Raw genomic sequence first — 18,643 nt, 5'->3', positions numbered from 1 at the left:
AGTCACTCGCCGCAGAATACCCAGCCTCTGACCTGCTCTTGTAGCCACAGTATTTACATGGCTGGTTTCTGGTCAATGGTGACCCCCAGGATGTTGATGGTGGGGGATTCGGCGATGGTAATGCTGTTGAATGTCAAGGGGAGGAGGTTAGACTCTCTCTTGTTGGTGATGGTCATTGCCTGGCACTTGTCTGGCGTGAATGTTACTTGCCACTTAACAGCCCAAGCCCGGATGTTGTCCAGGTCTTGCTGCATGCGGGCTCGGACTGCTTCATTATTTGAGGGAATGGAACTGAACACTGTGCAATCATCAGCGAACATCCCCATTTCTGACCTTATGATGGAGGGAAGGTCATGGATGAAGCAGTTGAAGATGGTGGGGCCTAGGAGACTGCCCTGAGGAACTCCTACAGCAATGTCCTGGGGCTGAGATGATTGGCCTCCAACAACCACTACCATCTTCCTTTGTGCTAGGTATGACTCCAGCCACTGGAGAGTTTTCCCCATGATTCCCATTGACTTCAATTTTACTAGGGCTCCTTGGTGGCACACGCGGTCAAATGCTGCCTTGATGTCAAGGGCAGTCACTCTCACTTCACCTCTGGAATTCAGCTGTTTTGTCCATGTTTGGACCAAGGCTGTAATGAGGTTTGGAGCCGAGTGGTCCTGGCGGAACCCAAACTGAGCATCAGTGAGCAGGTTATTGGTGAGTAAGTGCTGCTTGATAGCACTGTCGATGACACCTTCCATCACTTTGCTGATGATTGAGAGTAGACTGATGGGGCGGTAATTGGCCAGATTGGATTTGTCCTGCTTTTTGTGGACAGGACATACCTCGGCAATTTTCCACATTGTCGGGTAGATGCCATTGTTGTAGCTGTACTGGAACAGCTTGGCTAGAGGCGCAGCTAGTTCTGGAGCACAAATCTTCAGCACTACAGCCTGGATGTTGTCGGGGCCCATAGCCTTTGCTGTATCCAGTGCACTCAGCTGTTTCTTGATATCACATGGAGTGAATCAAATTGGCTGAAGACTGGCTTCTGTGATGGTGGGGATATCGGGAGGAGGCCGAGATGGATGATCCACTCGGCACTTCTGGCTGAAGATGGTTGCAAACGCTTCAGCCTTGTCTTTTGTACTCACGTGCTGGACTCATCCATCATTGCGGATGGGGATGTTTGCAGAGCCTCCTCCTCCCGTTGGTTGTTTAACTGTCCACCACCATTCACGACTGGATGTGGCAGGACTGCAGAGCTTTGATCTGATCCGTTGGTTTGGAATCGCTTAGCTCTGCCTATGGCATGTTGCTTCCGCTGTTTAGCATGCATGTAGTCCTGAGTTGTAGCTTTGCCAGGTTGGCACCTCATTTTTAGGTACGCCTGGTGCTGCTCCTGGCATGCTCTTCTACACTCCTCATTGAACCAGGGTTGATCCCCTGGCTTGTTGGTAATGGTAGAGTGAGGACTATGCCGGGCCATGAGGTTACATTTTGTGCTTCTAAACTCGAGTGAATACAGGCCGAGTCGACCCAATCTCTCCTCATACGACAATCCTGCCATCCCAGGAATCAGTCTGGTGAACCTTTGCTGCAGTCCCTCTATGGCATGTATATCCTTTGTTGGGTAAGGAGACCAAAACTGCACACAATACTCTAGATGTGGTCTCACCAAGGCCCTGTATAACTGCAGTAAGACATCTTTGCTCCTGTACTCAAATCCTCTTGCAATGAAGGCCAACATACCATTTGCCTTCCCAACTGCTTGCTGCACCTGCATGTTTGCTTTCAGTGACTAGTGTACAAGGACACCCAGATCCCTTTGTACATCAACATTTTCCAATCTATCATCATTTAAATAATACTCTGCCTTTCTGTTTTTCCTTCCGAAGTGGATAACTTCACATTTATCCACATTATACTGCATCTGCCATGTATTTGCCCACTCACTCAACTAGTCTAAATCGCTTTGAAGCCACTTTGCATCCTCCTCACAACTCACGATCCCACCTAGTTTTGTGTTGTCAGCAAACTTGGAAATATTACATTTGGTTCCCTCATCCCAATCGTTGATATATATTGTGAATAGCTAAGGCCCAAGCACTGATCCCTGTGGTACCCCACTAGTCACTGTCTGCCACCCCAAAAAAGACCCATTTATTCCTACTCTCTGTTTCCTGTCTGTTAACCAATTTTCAAACCAGCCAGTATATTACCACCAATCCCATGTGCTTTAATTTTGCACACTAACCTCTTATGTGGGACTTTATCAAAGGCCTTCTGAAAATCCAAATAAACCACATCCACTGATTCTCCCTTATCTATTCTACCAGTTACACTCTCAAAAAACTCCAGTAGGTTTGTCAAACATGATTTCCCTTTCATAAATCCATGTTGACTTTGTATAATCCCACTGATATTTCCTAAGTGTCCTGTTATAACTTTCAAAAGGGAATTGGATAAATACTTGAAGGGAAAAAATTTAAAGGGCTATGGGGAAAGAACAGGGGCGTGGGACTAATTGGATAGTACCACCAAAGAGCAGGCACAGGCACAGGCACAATAGGACGAATGGCCTTCGTCAATGCTGTGTCATACTACTACATACCTTAATCTTGTATTGCAACATTTCATTGGAACTTCAGGAAAGACTTTCTGGCAGTCTGGTGCATCACATTATACAGTAGGGGTGTCACTTCCTCAAAATAAAGAGGAATGGGTTGGGGTAAGATCTATCTGTTTGACTGCCTTTCGGTAGATTCATATTTAAAAAGAACAATACCTGATTCATTTCCCTCCCCCATCTTCCTCCTTAAAGATACCAAAGCGCTCGGAAAGCAGAACATTGCACAGGTGCGACATGGGTGGGGTTGGCATACTGCGCAAGCTCGTTCCCGGTTCCCAATCACTCAGCTCCCGGAGCGACGTCACGGTCCTTTAAAAGTTGCCTTTGCGACTCCTCCCGCAATATAGCAAGTGTGGAGCGGAGTGAGGAGGAGGAGAGACCGGCACAGTGCAGCCAGGTATTGGGGACTGGGTGAGAGATGGACAGGCTTTACACGAGCATTGTAGCTAATTAAGGAGCGTTCACTACGCTTTTAGGCAGTTTTGCACTGGTTACTTTGTCTCTCCCTTTGATCTACTATTTAATTCGAGGCTCTCTGTTTCGTTCTATATAAATCGTGAGCAGTTTTGCTTTAAGAAATGCTCGGGACGCCAGTCGGTGTTAGGTTTTTTTTTTGCCGTTGCTGTAACTCGGAGGTAAGGGCAGGAAGTTGTTAAAAACTCCTTTAATATGAACTTCTTAGTTCACCTCACAGCGTTTTATTAAAACCTGTTGGGCTGATCTTTCTTCGCTTTTACCATCCCATCCCTTTGCGGAAAAAAAAAAGTTTTTTTTGTTTTGTATTTCAATGTGTTTTTTGTTCTGCGCCTCTCTCCTTAAACACAAACAACCTAGAAATCTAAACTCGTTCTGTTTCACAGCAATATGTGATCGGCGAAATAAATGACACCCAATGGGTGTAGCGCACTTTTTTCTCCTTATGGCTGTCATCCACCTATTCACGTGATTCAACCAAGTCAGTTTAGTAACACTTAATTTGGCTGAGAACTTGCTTTGGTTTAGATCAAACTTGTCTTTTTTTTTTCCTTTGGTGTAATACAGAAATAGAATAAATGATTTTATTAACGAAGTGGGTTACTTAATCCTTTCCAAGTTGATGACTTGGAATGTTGGAGTTTGTCTCAAGAATGTTGTCAAACCTGCTGTTCCCACCCTTCAGCAGTCACTGCATCTTTCCGGTAGCAGACTGCATGGTGCCTTAAGCTAATGGGCTTGCCTACAGTCATTTTTGATTTGGGGGAGGGGAAGATGGGGGATGGGTTCTGATTGTGCTCTTTCACCAATGCCATTGCATTACCTCTTGATGTTTAGATTGGAGTGAAATGTAAACTCTAAATATCTTTCAATGTTGCCTTTTACAAGATGCCATAAATGTGAAATGGCTTTATTTATTTGGGTCGTTGTCTGCTGGTCAAGCTGAGATTTCTTGATTACAAATTTAAATCCCCCCACTCTGTTTTCATAAAAGGTATTGGGTCATGCTGGGATACAGTTCTTGCCTGCTGGTAGACCTCTGGTACCATGCCCAAGTGATTACTTTTCAGACAGTGTATCAGCAGACCATCTGACCATTTTGGGCATGATGGTCAAGTTTGATCATCTTACCTGAGATCCCCAGGCACCCACTTTCCTGAAATGGCAATGGACAGTAATTAAGAGCTAGAATCTTGACGACTGCATTTTAACTGCCCAGTCTCAAGTGTGCCAGTTGCTGTTATGATCAGTTAATTCAACAGAGGATTAAACCTGGGCTCTGGTCCCTGGTTATATTCTGGATGGCAATGCACTTGCTAGTTTGTGTGCACTTGTAAAATCATGGATATGAATGCTGTGTAAACTCATCTTTGCGGTACATGAATACAAAGAATTAGTCTAGATTTGCTAGACTTGTGCATTTTGAGGATTTTTTAAAAAATGGCTGCTATAAGGCACTAATAAATATATTGGCCTTTCTCTACTATTTTAAAGCTTAAATAAACTTGGGCTATATTTTCCAGAATAGAAGATCATCTCTGCTTATAGGCTACATTCTAAAACTATAATTCAGTACACAATTTCTTAAGATTGCAGCAACAGATTGATGGTGTTAATGTGCAAGATTTAAAATTGAGGTTTTTTTCTGCTTGCCATTTTAGGTGATCTGAAAATGGCTAAAGGAAGTTCTGGAGTGAGGGTTTTCCAAGGACTGCTCATTTTTGGAAATGTAGTCATCATGGTAAGTTCACTAAACTGATTTTGTCACTGGAATTATGTGTTCATGCTGTTGTGTTCCAATTCTGAGTTTGTTTTAGGGGAGTGGCACCGGAAGCTAGGTTTTGATAGCCTGATGTAGAAAAATACATGTTCCTACAAAGTTTTAATAAAGACTTGCATTTATATAGTGCTTTACAGCCAACGAAGTATTTTTGAAGTGTAGTCACTGTTGTAATAGAAGACGTGGCAGCCAATTTGTGCATGGCAAGCTCCCATAAACAGCAATGTGATGGTGACTAGATTTTTTTTTTTGGTTCAGGGATAAATATTGGGCAAGACACCAGGGATAACTCCCCTGCTCTTCTTTGAAAATAGTGCTGTGGGATCTTTTACATCCACCGGAGAGGGCAGGTTGAGTCTCTGCTTAACGTGTCATCTGAAGATGGCACCTTCAACAATGCAGCACTCCCTCAGTACTGCACTGGAGTGTCAGCCTAGATTTTGTGCTCAAGTCTCTGGAGTAGGACTTGAACCCATGACTTTTTAACTCTGAGGCGAGTGTGCTACCAGCTGAGCCACAGCTGACATGTAGAGTACACATTTTTGATGTTTGTAGACTCTTAAACATGATTTCCAGTTCATTAGTGGTGATTTGACATGTGATGAATCTGTTGCTATATTTGTCTTTTTTAGCTGTCTACACCAAACAAAACTTTAGTATATTCTATCTGAGTATCAAAGGTTCCAGTAGTACTGACCTCTGGAATCAAGCATGCAGATGTTATGCCCAATGAGTTATATTACATACTTCAAAGTAGTACGGTATACTGGACTATCTCCCTTGTATTATCCCAGTCTATTGATCCTCAATGAGCTGACTTGTAAATTTACCCTTTTTTTATTTCAAGTGTGCAATAAGTCTGACCTTTCTCCTACAGCAGACCATCCTGTTGATGTAGGCTGTTTCTAAAAAGCTGCACACTTGGCCAGGATGGTTTGCACTAGCTCCCTTGTAACCTTTTTGTTTCTTCCACTTTGTTTGAAAGGGAGTTATTTCACTTAACATTGAATTTCACAATTCTCCAGAACCAACCCTAATAAACCTTTACTATATCAAACCCATTATGCTTTAAATGCCTGATACTGACTTCTGTCCACATTTCTTCCCAGTTGAGTTCTATTAACACTTTTTTGTTCTTTGGGACATTATTGATACCACTGACTTGGTAGGTGTCTGTTTCAAAGGGGCATTTCTGTATAAGTATCCTTCCCCCCCCCCCCCCCCCCCCAAATTCTAAATCCAACTACTACTCAAGACATGGATTTGAATTTTTCTCCCAGCTAACCCTTTAGCATTGTAGGTGTCAATCTGCTTTGAAGAAAATGCTTAACTAGACAGTGGAAGTAAGCCATCTAACCTGTAAACTAGGTAGAAGACCATGCAATCTTTGTAATTTGATTCAGTGGACGATCTGATCAAAGACCTCCAATATCTAATTCCTATTTATTCAGGAAATATAATGACTTAGCATTTTGTCTGTGACAGTGAGTTGACCTATAAATGAGGTTGACGCTGTTCTCTATTATTCGTTTAATGTGAAACTGCAGGTGTGTCCTTGGGTGGTTCCAACATTTCCCAATTACGTTTGTAGATGTTAAATGTGGTTGTGAACACATAAGGTTTTTATAATCTGGAGTGGAGTAAAGCGAGAGGCCTTTCAGCCCCTTGAGCCTGTTCTGCCATTCAGTTAGATCATGGCTGACCTGTACCTTCATCTACCTGCTTTTGGTTCTGTAACTGTTAATACTCTAAAGTAGCTGAAAGATTGGTCTTTTAGACCTGTTAAGACTCTTGTGGCTTTAAATACTATTAAAACATTCTGTTTTGTGTAAGAAATTTTAAATAGTATAGACAAACTTCTAGTGAAGGGTGTAGGGATACTACCTTGGAATTGGTTATCAGCATTAATACGAGCAAGGATTGTTACTAACACTCTCAACCTGCCCTTTCAGATTAGTAAAGGCATGGCTATGTTGAATTCTTGTTTATAGACCAGGAGGACCCCACGTTCAAACAGTAATGTATGCTGAGCTAGCGATCAAAGACAGTATGGCTGCCATAAATGGTCAAAGTCCTGGACTCTGAGAGGGAGGGTGGCAAAGTCACTGGCTTTTTGTTCCTGATCAGTATCCAAAAATGTTGCTGGAAATTATGTGGGTGCGATCAGGTATAGCAGTGATATCTTCCTCATGGCCAGATAACCTTGTCTAGGTTTGCACTTGCCGAATGGGCACTTGGATGAGGGAAAGGTAGCCCATGCCTTTTTAAACGTCACCCGTTGGAGATTAATGTCATTTTGGTGGGGGTGATGGTGAAGGAAAAGAATGATAAATGTCTTTATAAACATGTCTTCATGAAGAAATGGATAATGTGCTTGATTTATGGAATTTGAGTAGACCTATCTTAAAGTATGATTGTTGGTTCCCCAGTTAATTGCAATTTCTTCACCATGTATAGCTGATCTTTTGAGCTGCAAGCCAGAAGACAATTTCAGTCTGTTTAATAAGTGCCTCAGTCCTAAAATGTCCCTATTTGTATGGAGCGATGCATCTCAAAAGACAAAAATTATTTTAAAAATTGTCTAAATACTTTATTTCTGTTTGCAGCTGTGTGGCATTGCATTGACTGCTGAATGCATCTTCCATGTTTCGGATCAGCATGGCCTCTGGCCTCTACTTTCAGCCGCTGACAATGATGATATTTTTGCTGCAGCTTGGATTGGGCTCTTTGTTGGCTTCTGCCTGTTTGTTCTGAGCATAGTTGGTATATTTGGAATCATGAAGTCTGCTAAGAAAATTCTTTTAGCAGTAAGTTTGAATTCTGTCTAATGAGTTGTGATTTATGAACAGATTCTATTATTTGCTTTAATGTTTTCAATAATAAATTTGTCTGCCCCAATAAAAGACCAGGAATAACATAATACCATTTCTTTAATGGTTGCGGCCTTACTTTTTTAATGTGCTATCATAAGCGTTGATTCCACCCTGAAACCCGACCCAGGATGGTTCCCTTAAACCTGGAATTGGATTTTTTTTTAACGTTTGGTTGTTGGTTTTACTGTGTTGAATGTTACTAAACAGCAGCCTTTTTGGAAATAACACTGTTTAATGAACAGTACAGTGAATTGTCCATATTTACTAGACTGTTCCAATTGAAACATTAACTACATGTTAGGGTATTTCATAGTTTTTTTTTCAAAATAAAGGAAACATGACTATTTTGATGTATTAAATTCTCTTTCTGCGGAGTAATAGATTTAATTGGAAGAACGGTTGTTGTGGTACACACCCAATTAGTTAATGGAATGCAAGTCCAAGGGTTTGTGTTTGAATGTAACAGTGTGCCCCTTTTCTTGAAGGAATGAGAAGCTGCTAATTAATCTTGCTAGTATAATGTTTTCTTGCTAATCAGAGTAGCATTAGTGTTGAACAAGAAATCTGCAGACAGATTGTTTTTGTCCTTCCAGTTTAAGATGCTTATTAACCAGTAATCTTTCTACAACCACTGTCATTAATGGTATTTGTTCTTTTTCAGTACATTATTTTGATGCTAATTGTCTACATCTTTGAAGTTGCCTCCTGCATCACAGCTGCGACACACAGGGATTTTGTAAGTAGTCTTTCGTGTTCACTGGGACCTGTCCCATTAATTTCATGGCTGAATATAAAGATCACAATTTGCAGCTGACTAGTCTTTACCAATAATGTGGCTTACATATGACTTTGCTTGTAATTTTCCTCCAGTATGAGGCATTGGTGCAGTAAGCTAGTGCACTTCGTTTCTTGGGGCCAAGATTCAAATCCAACTCTTTTTACTAATGGAATGAAAAAGTCCTAACTGAGGTGGATATTGAGTGGATCAAGATGATAAATCCAGACACAGTTTTAATTTGGCAAACGTTTAATCAATTTGGTGATCTTGGAAGCCATAAAGATAACTAGATGGCAATGAGAAAAGTAGCACTGGTGCTGTAGGATAATGGCAAATGTTGGGTTTAAGGAAGCTTTACTCTGCAACTTGCCATGCAGTAACAAGCTGGGAGTACGCCAATGTTTCTACTGGCTGCCCAAGATGCAGGAAGTTCTACTTGGGATACTGAACCCTCTATCTTGAGTACAATTTTGCAGACCTGAGTAACCAGGTGAATTACAAACTTGCAGAAGTGCTATAGCCTATTATAAAATTGAAGTATTTCCCTTTGATTTGCTGGTGTCTAGAAGGCTTGACTACTGTCAAATTGACTAATGCAGATCAGAAAGAAAAATGGAAACCTGAAATTAAAAACTGAAAATTCAGCTCTTGTCAGCATCTGGCAATGTTTTGGCAGACAACCTTTTGAGAATTCTGTGTTTGAAGGGACGCACTTGAAGTGGATGCTGTTTGACTTGTATCTTCTGTTCCTGTGACTATGAAATTCAATAATTCTGGCTCTGGTCTTGTTACAGGTTATAGATTCCATACACATCCAGTCTGAATCTCTAGTTCCAACACAATCTCAGTAGTGCTTGGGACTCTAGCATAATCATTCAATAATGAAAGCCTATTTGCTGTTCATTCTAAAAGGTTAATGTGCTCATTTGTAAAACATAATCAGCCTTCAATGTTTTCATAAGTGAAATGTTTTCAAGATAGGAAGGATTTGAATCCAGTTCAGTGAGTTACCTTGATACAAAATAAGCATGTAGCAACAATTTTTAGTGTCAATTCTTCCAAAGTCTACTGTTTTTAGACAAGTTTGTCATGTTTTTTTAAAAAGAAAACAATACATTGCACAAAGCTTTATTGTTGAAAGATCAGTTTAGACTTCAATCCTAAAACCCAGCTTAAACAAACTCTCCTGTTTCCCTTTAGCCAGAATATAAAGAAATTGCAGATGGTTGATATACACAACAGGTCCATCAGCATCTGAGAAAATTCAAGTTAATATTAGTCGAAAAATCCTAAAGCAGAACTGAATTCTGTTTCTGGGCATCCCCCTGAAATGTTAAACCTGTCTCTTCAGTCCTGTTTTTAGATTTCTTTGCCAGAAATTGTGGTCCTTTTTTTGGGTTGGAAGTCCATTCTGTTGGATTTTTCAGTAGATTAAAACAGTTTGTGCAAATTTGATTTTTCAACATCTTTCCAAAAAAAAATGTTCTTTGCAGCTTGTTCCAAACTTCTTCCTCAAGCAAATGCTCCAGTTGTATACAAACCGAAACTGGCAGGATGAAGATCAGTTCAGAAACTATAACGGCCTCACCAATGCTTGGAATCGTATCATGCTCGATGTAAGTAAGACAGGAGGGAGAAAAAAAATACATGTATATTGATGGTAGGCTAGTAAGTAATATTTAGGTGGAATGAGTAGAATCTTGGGATAATTTCATTCTAATAAAGATGAGAAAACTATAGTAATTTTTGCAGGTTGCGGGGTTTGAATGAAGGTCACAGGAATAAACCTTGATACCGTAACCAACACCAGGAAGTGAGTCATTATCTCTGGCTGCTAAGAGCCTAGGCAGCTAGTTTTAAAAATTCGTTCATGGGATGTGGGCGTCGCCGGCAAGGCCAGCATTTATTGTCTATCCCTAATTGCCCTAATTGAGAAGGTGGTGGTGAGCCGCCACCTTGAACTGCTGCAGTCTGTGAGGTGAAGGTTCTCCCACAGTGCTGTTGGGTAGGGAGTTCCACAATTTTGACCCAGCGACGATGAAGGAACGGCGATATATTTCCAAGTCGGGATGGTGTATGACTTGGAGGGGAATGTGCAGGTGGTGGTGTTCCCATGTGCCTGCTGCCCTTGTCCTTCTAGGTGGTAGAGGTCGCAGGTTTGGGAGGTGCTGTCTAAGAAGCCTTGGTGAGTTGCTGCAGTGCATCCTGTGGATGGTACACACTGCAGCCACGGTGCACGGGTGGTGGATGGGGTGCCAATCAAGTGGGCTGCTTTGTCCTGGATGGTGTCGAGCTTCTTGTGTTGTTGGAGCTGCATTAATCCAGGCCAGTGGAGAGTATTCTATCACTCCTGACTTGTGCCTTGTAGATGGTGGAAAGGCTCTGGAGAGTCAGGAAGTGAGTCACTTGCCGCAGAATGCCCAGCCTCTGACCTGCTCTTGTAGCCACAATATTTATATGGCTGGTCCAGTTAAGTTTCTGGTCAATGATGAACCCCAGAATGTTGATGGTGGGGATTCGGCAATGGTAACACCATTGAATATCAAGGGGAGGTGGTCAGATTCTCTCTTGTTGGAGATGGTCACTGCCTGGCACTTTTCTGGCATGAATGTTATTTGTCACTTATGAACCCAAGCCTGGATGTTGTCCAGGTCTTGCTGCATGCGGGCACGGACTGCTTCGTTATCTGAGGGGTTGCGAATGGAACTGAACACTGTGCAATCATCAGTGAACATCCCCATTTCTCTCCTTATGATTGAGGGAAGGTCATTGATGAAGCAGCTGAAGATGGTTGGGTCTAGGGCACTGCCCTGAGGAGCTCTTGCAGCAATGTCCTGGGTCTGAGATGATTGGCCTCCAACAACCACTACCATCTTCCTTTGCGCTAGGTATGACTCCAGCCACTGGAGCGTTTTCCCCCGATTCCCATTGACTCCAATTTTACTAGGGCTCCTTGGTGCCACACTCTGTCAAATGCTGCCTTGATTTCAAGGGCAGTTACTCTGCCCTCATCTCTGGAATTCAGCTCTTTTGTCCATGTTTGGACCAAGGCTGCAACGAGGTCTGGAGTTGAGTGGAACCCAAACTGAGCATTGGTGAGTAAATGCTGCTTGATAGCACTGTCAACGACACCTTCATCACTTTGCTGATGATTGAGAGTAGACTAATGGGGTGGTAATTGGCTGGATTGGATTTGTCCTGCTTTTTGTGGACAGGACATACCTGGGCAATTTTCCACATTTTTGGGTAGATGCCAATGTTGTAGCTGTACTGGAACAGCTTGGCTAGAGGTGCGGCTAGTTGTGGAGCACAAGTCTTCAGCACTACAGCCGGGATGTTGTCGGGGCCCATAGCCTCTGCTGTATCCAGTGCACTCAGCCGTTTCTTGATATCACGTGGAGTGAATCGAATTGACTGAAGACTGGCTTCTGTGATGGTTGGGATATCGGGAGGAGGCAGAGTGGATCATCTAATCGCCACTTCTGGCTGAAGATGGTTGCAAATGCTTCAGCCTCGTCTTTTGCACTCACATGCTGGACTCATCCATCTTTGAGGATGGGGATTTTTCCAGAGCCTTCTCTTCCTGTTAGTTGTTTAATTGTCCACCACCATTCACGACTAGATGTGGCAGGACTGCAGAGCTTTGATCTGATCCATTGATTGTGGAATCGCTTAGCTCTGTATATAGCATGTTGCTTCTGCTGTTTAGTATGCTGTGTTGTAGCTTCACCAGGTTGGCACCTCATTTTTGTGTATGCCTAGTGCTGCTCCTGGCATGCTCTTCTACATTCCTCATAGAACCAGGGTTGATCCCTGGCTTGTTGGTAATGGTAGAGTAAGGAATATGCTGGGCCATGAGGATACAGATTGTGCTGGAATACAAATCTGTTGCTGGCCCACAGTGCCTCAGGGATAGTTTTGAGCTGCTAGATCTGTTCTGAATCTCCCATATAGCACATTGGTAGTGCCACAAACCCATTGGACGGTGTCCTCAGTGAGAAGACAGGACTTCGTCTCAACAAGGACTGTGCGGTGGTCACTCCTACCAATACTGTCCTGGACAGATGCATCTGCGACAGGTAGATTGGTGTGGACGAGGTCAAGTAGGTTTCTCCCTCAAATTGGTTTGTTCACCACCTATCGCAGGCCCAGTCTGGCAGCTATGTCCTTTAGGACTCAGCCAGCTCGATCAGTAGTGGTGCTACCGAGCCACTCTTAGTGATGGACATTGAAGTCCCCCACCCAGAGTACATTCTGTGCCCTTGCTACCCTCAGTGCTTCCTCAAGTGGTGCTCAACATGGATGACGATTGATTCATCAGCTGAGGGAGGACGGTAGGTGGTAATCAGCAGGAGGATTCCTTGCCCATATTTGACCTGATGCCATGAGATTTCATTGAGTCTAGAATCAATGTCTTGGGCCACTCCTTCTGATTTGTATCTCTCTGTATAAACCACCTCTGGTGGGTCTGTCCTGCTGGTGGGACAGGACATAGCCAGGGATGGTGATGGAAGAGTCTGGGACATTGGCTGAAAGGTATGATTCTGTGAGTATGGCTATGTCAGGTTGTTGGTTGACTAGTCTGTGGGACAGCTCTCCCAATTTTGGCACAAGTCCCCAGATGTTAGTGAGGAGGACTTTGCAGGTTCGACTGGGCTTGGTTTGCCTTTTGTCGTGTCCGGTGCTTAGTGGGCCGATGCTGGGTGGTGCATTCGGTTTTATTCTTATGACTTTTTGTAACGAGATTGTACAACTGAGTGGCTTGCCAGGCCATTTCGGAGGACAATTAAAAATCAACCACATTTCTGTGGGTCTGGAGTCACTTATAGGCCAGACCGGGTAAAGGCGGCAGGGTTCCTTCCCTAACTGACAATCTGGTAGTTTCATGGCCACCATTACTGATGCTAGTTTTTTATTCCAGATTTTATTTAATTAATTGAATTTAAATTCTCCCCAGCTGCTATGGCTGGATTTAAACTCATGACTCTGAATTATTAGTCCACTAGGTGGAAAAATTACACTGAAAATCAAATACAAATGAAAACTGCTGGATATACATGTCAGTATTTGGAAAGATTGGCCTACACCTGAAATGTTAACTCTGGTTGGGAAAATTGAAGATGAGCAATTCCCTTTGTGGATCATCTGTGTTCTATGTGACATTGCAGCTTGTTAGTTCAACTCCAACCTTTCGTTCCCTCTATTTCCACCTTTTCGGCCTGCTTATTTCTAGCTGCTGGGTTCTGACAAACCATCAAATCTTATCATTTGAAAAGACAAGATGGCAGATTTGCTGTGATTTCCAGCACTTTTTTAAAATTGATTTTTGCTCAGTTTTCAAGAAACCTGTTGTGTTGTAGCTTCCTTTTTAACTGTAAAATCGCCTATAGTACTATGGAATATTTCAATTTACTAGCTGTTTAGATTTTTGAGTTGCAGAGATCTAGGAGACAAGACATTTTAATGTAGGAATTGTTTTGGGGTGGGGAAGGGAATTTACTTGGCACCTAAATCAACAGCTATAGAACAGATTCTGCTTTTGACAGTCAAAGCATGAGCGAGACAATATGTACATCTTGTAACTTTGTCTTCACTTTGCAGAACACATGCTGTGGTATAAATGGACCTCAGGACTGGATTCAGCACAACTCTGCATTCAGATTGACCCATTCAGATTCTGAGTTCCCCTGGCCTCGAGAGTGTTGTGTGACCAACTCAGTTAGCAAGATCCTGAATTTAGATGCTTGCAAACTTGGTGTTAGAGGCTTTGTTTATGATCAGGTAATACAAAGATTGGATTATTCAACTTCTGGGGAAAACAGTTGCAAGGTGGGGTAATATTAAATGGAGAGTTAGAAGCCCCAGTATAGGTTCTTTAAATTTTCCCATTCCTAGTGTAACATGTGGAGTGGCAAAAACTGCAACAGTTGAAAGGCCTCTCTTTGCACCATTTTAAGATGAATGGGAATTTGGTGCAAGGAAATTAATTCAGTACCATATTCTGTATTCACAAATGAATGCTCCATTTTTGCAAAAAAAAAGTTCTGAACTTCGAAATAAAGCTGTCGCTTGTGCACTGAATCTAAAATAAATTGCTTTGTGCATAAGCACAAGTAACAATGAATTCCTGCATATGGAAGTCAAACCGTATATACTGAGATCTATTTAGAGTTGATCACTCATAGTTTAGGATCTTTTGACCGTTTCCTTTTCCACAAAGGATTTGGAGGGTGGGAGGAAAAGTTACTTAACAGTGGATTTGCACGAGCTGAAAAAGGAAGGCTACAGGCTCTTGTCAAAAATGTACTAAAGTCAGACATTGGCACTTACCCAGGATCAGAGCTCTGCCTTGTTTGTTTGGTCACCTGGGGCATGGGATGAGGAGGGCAAGTAGATCAGAGGGCCTCCTGGTGGGTCAGCTTTTGGGCCTACCTAAAACACTCCATGGGTCCAGGATATGCTTGATTGGGAGGGATCCTCCAACACTTTTTGTGCACTCCGGTGACCTTGGAGTGGCATCATGCAATGGACACTTAAAGCCTTCAATGTCTGGACACCAGTTGTATAATTGGCAAAATCAAATCCTACTTGATTACAGTATAATTTTAGTTTGGGCCAATTGTATTAGTGGTGCCATCCTCTTGGTGAAGGCACTTGTAGAATGGTTATTTTAAACGAGAAGCACTGGGCAAACCAGTGCCACCTTATTGGCCCCTTTAACAGTCCCAAGATGATTGGAAACATTGAGGGAGTAATTCCCCATGATGCGAAAGCTTCAGCAAACATTCATAAGGGGTAGGGAAGATGTAAGTCAACAAGAAGGGACATTCTGAAACTGGTTTCAAAGTTGGGGGTGGGGGGGGCGGTGGTGACAGCAAATTTGATTAGCAGCTCTTCTGGCTAACCTCTGTACTGGGGAAGGGTCTGGAACCAAGCCCCATCTTCCCTGTGAGGATAGAAAAGGGGCAAACCCAAGACCCACATAGGCAGCAAAGGGTGGTGAGAAGGAATAAATATAGGAATGGAAGAATTAGAAAGTTAGCTTGAAATTGAACAAAATGACCCATTGACATGTGGTGGCATAGTGTTCATTTTACACTGTGCAGACTAGATGTATTGATGGAAATAACTGAATCCAGTCATAACTGTTCTGTGCTTACTAATTCATATTAAGTTTTGGTCTGCCTTTGGAGAGTGAAGAAATACACATGCAAAAGACATGACTGGTTCTGATCACAGGGATACTGCTGTTACATCCCTGTGTAATGATATTCTACAAGTTAACTTTAAAAAAAAAATCCCTTAGATTGCTTGAAGGAGCAGCTGACACCAATGAAGCTGAGAAGGTAGTTATGGCAAACCCTAATTTGTAACCACCCCTAATGCAGGTCTTTCCCCTTGTACTGGACAGGTGGTGCATCCTGTCTGGGTGTGCTGTACCAACTCTACATGACATGCTACCATGTGCTCATCCTGTTCAATGTGATCAATTAATGCAAAGATGGAAATATCTGTGCTTGACCCAAGAGGAACTTTAAACATTTTAATAAATTATACTAATATAAATTTTAAAGTCTTGTTTCACTGCAATTTTTTTTTCTGTGACATGTCCTTTATTATTTTTGGCAGGGATGCTTTGAATCTATTGCTGGTCCGCTGAATAGACATGCTTGGGGTGTAGCATGGTTTGGATTTGCTATTCTTTGTTGGACTGTAAGTGTCTTTTTTATGTGCATCTTTTACTAGTTAATGCACCATCCCAGCAAAGTATTTTCAATAACTTGTCATGTGTATAAAAGCTGTTATCTTCTGAATAGTCCTAGCTAATGCTGCTTGTTCCATCAATCAGATCTGAGTTACAACTCATTATATTTGATTTGTAAACCCTATGTTGGATTTTTAAAAATTCGTTCACGGGATGTGGGCGTCGCTGGCGAGGCCGGCATTTATTGCCCATCCCTAATTGCCCTCGAAGGTGGTGGTGAGCCGCCGCCTTCAACCGCTGCAGTCTGTGTGGTGACGGTTCTCCCACAGTGCTGTTAGGAAGGGAGTTCCAGGATTTTGACCCAGCGACAATGAAGGAACGGCGATATATTTCCAAGTCGGGATGGTGTGTGACTTGGAGGGGAACGTGCAGGTGGTGTTGTCCTTCTAGGTGGTAGAGGTCGCGGGTTTGGGAGGTGCTGTCGAAGAAGCCTTGGCGAGTTGCTGCAGTGCATCCTGTGGATGGTACACACTGCAGCCACAGTGCGCCGGTGGTGAAGGGAGTGAATGTTTAGGGTGGTGGATGGGGTGCCAATCAAGCAGGCTGCTTTGTCCTGGATGGTGTTGAGCTTCTTGAGTGTTGTTGGAGCTGCACTCATCCAGGCAAGTGGAGAGTATTCCATCACACTCCTGACTTGTGCCTTGTAGATGGTGGAAATGCTTTGGGGAGTCAGGAGGTGAGTCACTCGCCCCAGAATACCCAGCCTCTGACCTGCTCTCATAGCCACAGTATTTATATGGCTGGTCCAGTTAAGTTTCTGGTCAATGGTGACCCCCAGGATGTTAATGGTTTTGAACCAAAAGCTGCAGATAGCAACATTTAACTTGATTCAACTTTTTAAAAAAAAACTTATTCTCTTCAAAAGGATGATTTGTGCTAGGCTACTGCTCCATTTGGTGCCAGCAATTGCCTGTGCTGCTGCTCCAGCTGAGATCAGTTAATTTAGCATAGACCTGGACTATATGGCTCTGTGCCACATTTGCTGGTACAATGGCACATGTAATTTGAGCCACCAGATGACCTTATTCTTGGATGTGTCTTAATTGTCTCTTCCTGCTGCTACCTGAAGAAGCTACAGCATGTAATTACAAAGTACACAATTTGCAGAAAATGATGGCCTCTACATATGCTCAGTATATTTGAAGTATGCAAAAACTAGAACCCTACTGAATTTAGTTGATTATCTGCATTTTGCTTTGACTTTATGAACATTTTTCCCATACAAAAATACACTTTTTAAGGAATAGTAGATGAATCAGTGGCTTGGGCTGAGGATGCAGATGGAATATATTCAGTATCTAAAATCAGCTGACAGTCCACTGTTTTCATTTCCCACCTTTTTCTGTTCAACATTTCCCAAGAAAGATCAGGGAAGGGTAGAGAATGAACAGATGTTGCCTGTGGCTCAGTGGGTAGCACTTTTGCTTCTGAATCAAGGTTGAGTGTTCATGTCTGATTCCAGCGTCTTGAGCACAAAATCTAGGCTGACGCTCTAGTGGAGTACCAAGGGAGTGCTGCACTGTTGGAGGTGCCATCTTTTAGTTGAGACATTAGAGGCTCTGTCTAATCTCTTGGGTGGATGTAAAATATCCCACAGCACTCTGAGAAAAGCAGGAGTTATCCCTCAATGTCATTAAAAACAGATTATCTGGTCATTACCACAATACTGTTTTAATTGTATGTCTGAAGAACAGCTTGGAGTAATACTGGAGGAATGTTGGTTTTGGTAGTGTGGTTTCTCATGGATACACTTTTCTACACAGGCTGACTTTTTTTTTCTTCTTTTCAGTTCTTTGTCCTTGCTGGAACAATGTACTACTATGCTATACTGCAGAATTAAAGCAGGCCATTGGACTTCAAATATGGACTTGAAAGTAAATCTGATTGCAACTGTCTTTACCCCTAACCCCCCTCACATGACAATACTGAGGACAGCACCCTTAAACTGAACCTGTGAAGTATTGGGAGTTGTAATCTATTCTTTTTGCATTAAATTCATTGTCTTACACCTGCATTTGTTGGCCTGATAGAAGATCTTTCAAATAGTTGTAGTTCCTGCCTTTAAGTTTTGTTAAATACAGTAAAATTGTACCATGGTTCAGAAAACTGCAGTCCTCTTATGGTGTCATGAATTTCAACCCAGCAATAATTATTGTTGCATCATACAGTAACTAATCTTTAGCTGCTTTTCCTGTTTTTGGATGTTGCTATAATAGCCAGTTTCTCCATGAACTATTGGCTGATGGTGAGAATTAGATTTTTATTCCCCCCCACCCCCCCCCCCCCCAAACTCTGTCATCAGTCAGTACCAGAAGAGCAGGTATTTTGGCCAGATTTCTAAAATGACTTCACA

The 18,643-nt window shown here is 42.5% G+C and overlaps 1 protein-coding gene across 2 annotated transcripts; it reads left to right on the top strand.

Annotated features, from left to right (window-relative positions):
- Window positions 1–2,917: 2,917 nt before the first annotated feature.
- LOC137326913 (uroplakin-1b-like) lies at window positions 2,918–18,304 on the top strand. 2 transcript variants are annotated; one of them, XM_067992293.1, is made up of 8 exons: window positions 2,918–3,017; window positions 4,756–4,835; window positions 7,481–7,681; window positions 8,409–8,483; window positions 10,019–10,141; window positions 14,127–14,306; window positions 16,155–16,238; window positions 18,080–18,304. In XM_067992293.1, exons 2-8 carry the CDS (start codon window positions 4,767–4,769, stop codon window positions 18,128–18,130), a joined length of 783 nt encoding a protein of 260 aa, XP_067848394.1. In that variant the 5' UTR covers window positions 2,918–3,017; window positions 4,756–4,766; the 3' UTR covers window positions 18,131–18,304. The 2 variants fall into 2 exon arrangements, with proteins under 2 accessions (XP_067848394.1, XP_067848395.1); XM_067992294.1 differs by having other exon boundaries at window positions 2,958–3,031.
- The last annotated feature ends 339 nt before the right edge of the window (window positions 18,305–18,643 follow it).

The sequence above is a fragment of the Heptranchias perlo genome, chromosome 11, assembly GCF_035084215.1.
Source record: "Heptranchias perlo isolate sHepPer1 chromosome 11, sHepPer1.hap1, whole genome shotgun sequence".
Classification (NCBI taxonomy): domain Eukaryota; kingdom Metazoa; phylum Chordata; class Chondrichthyes; order Hexanchiformes; family Hexanchidae; genus Heptranchias; species Heptranchias perlo.
The sequence above is the reverse complement of the archived record's forward strand: the minus strand, read 5'-3'. Positions and strand labels throughout refer to the sequence as shown.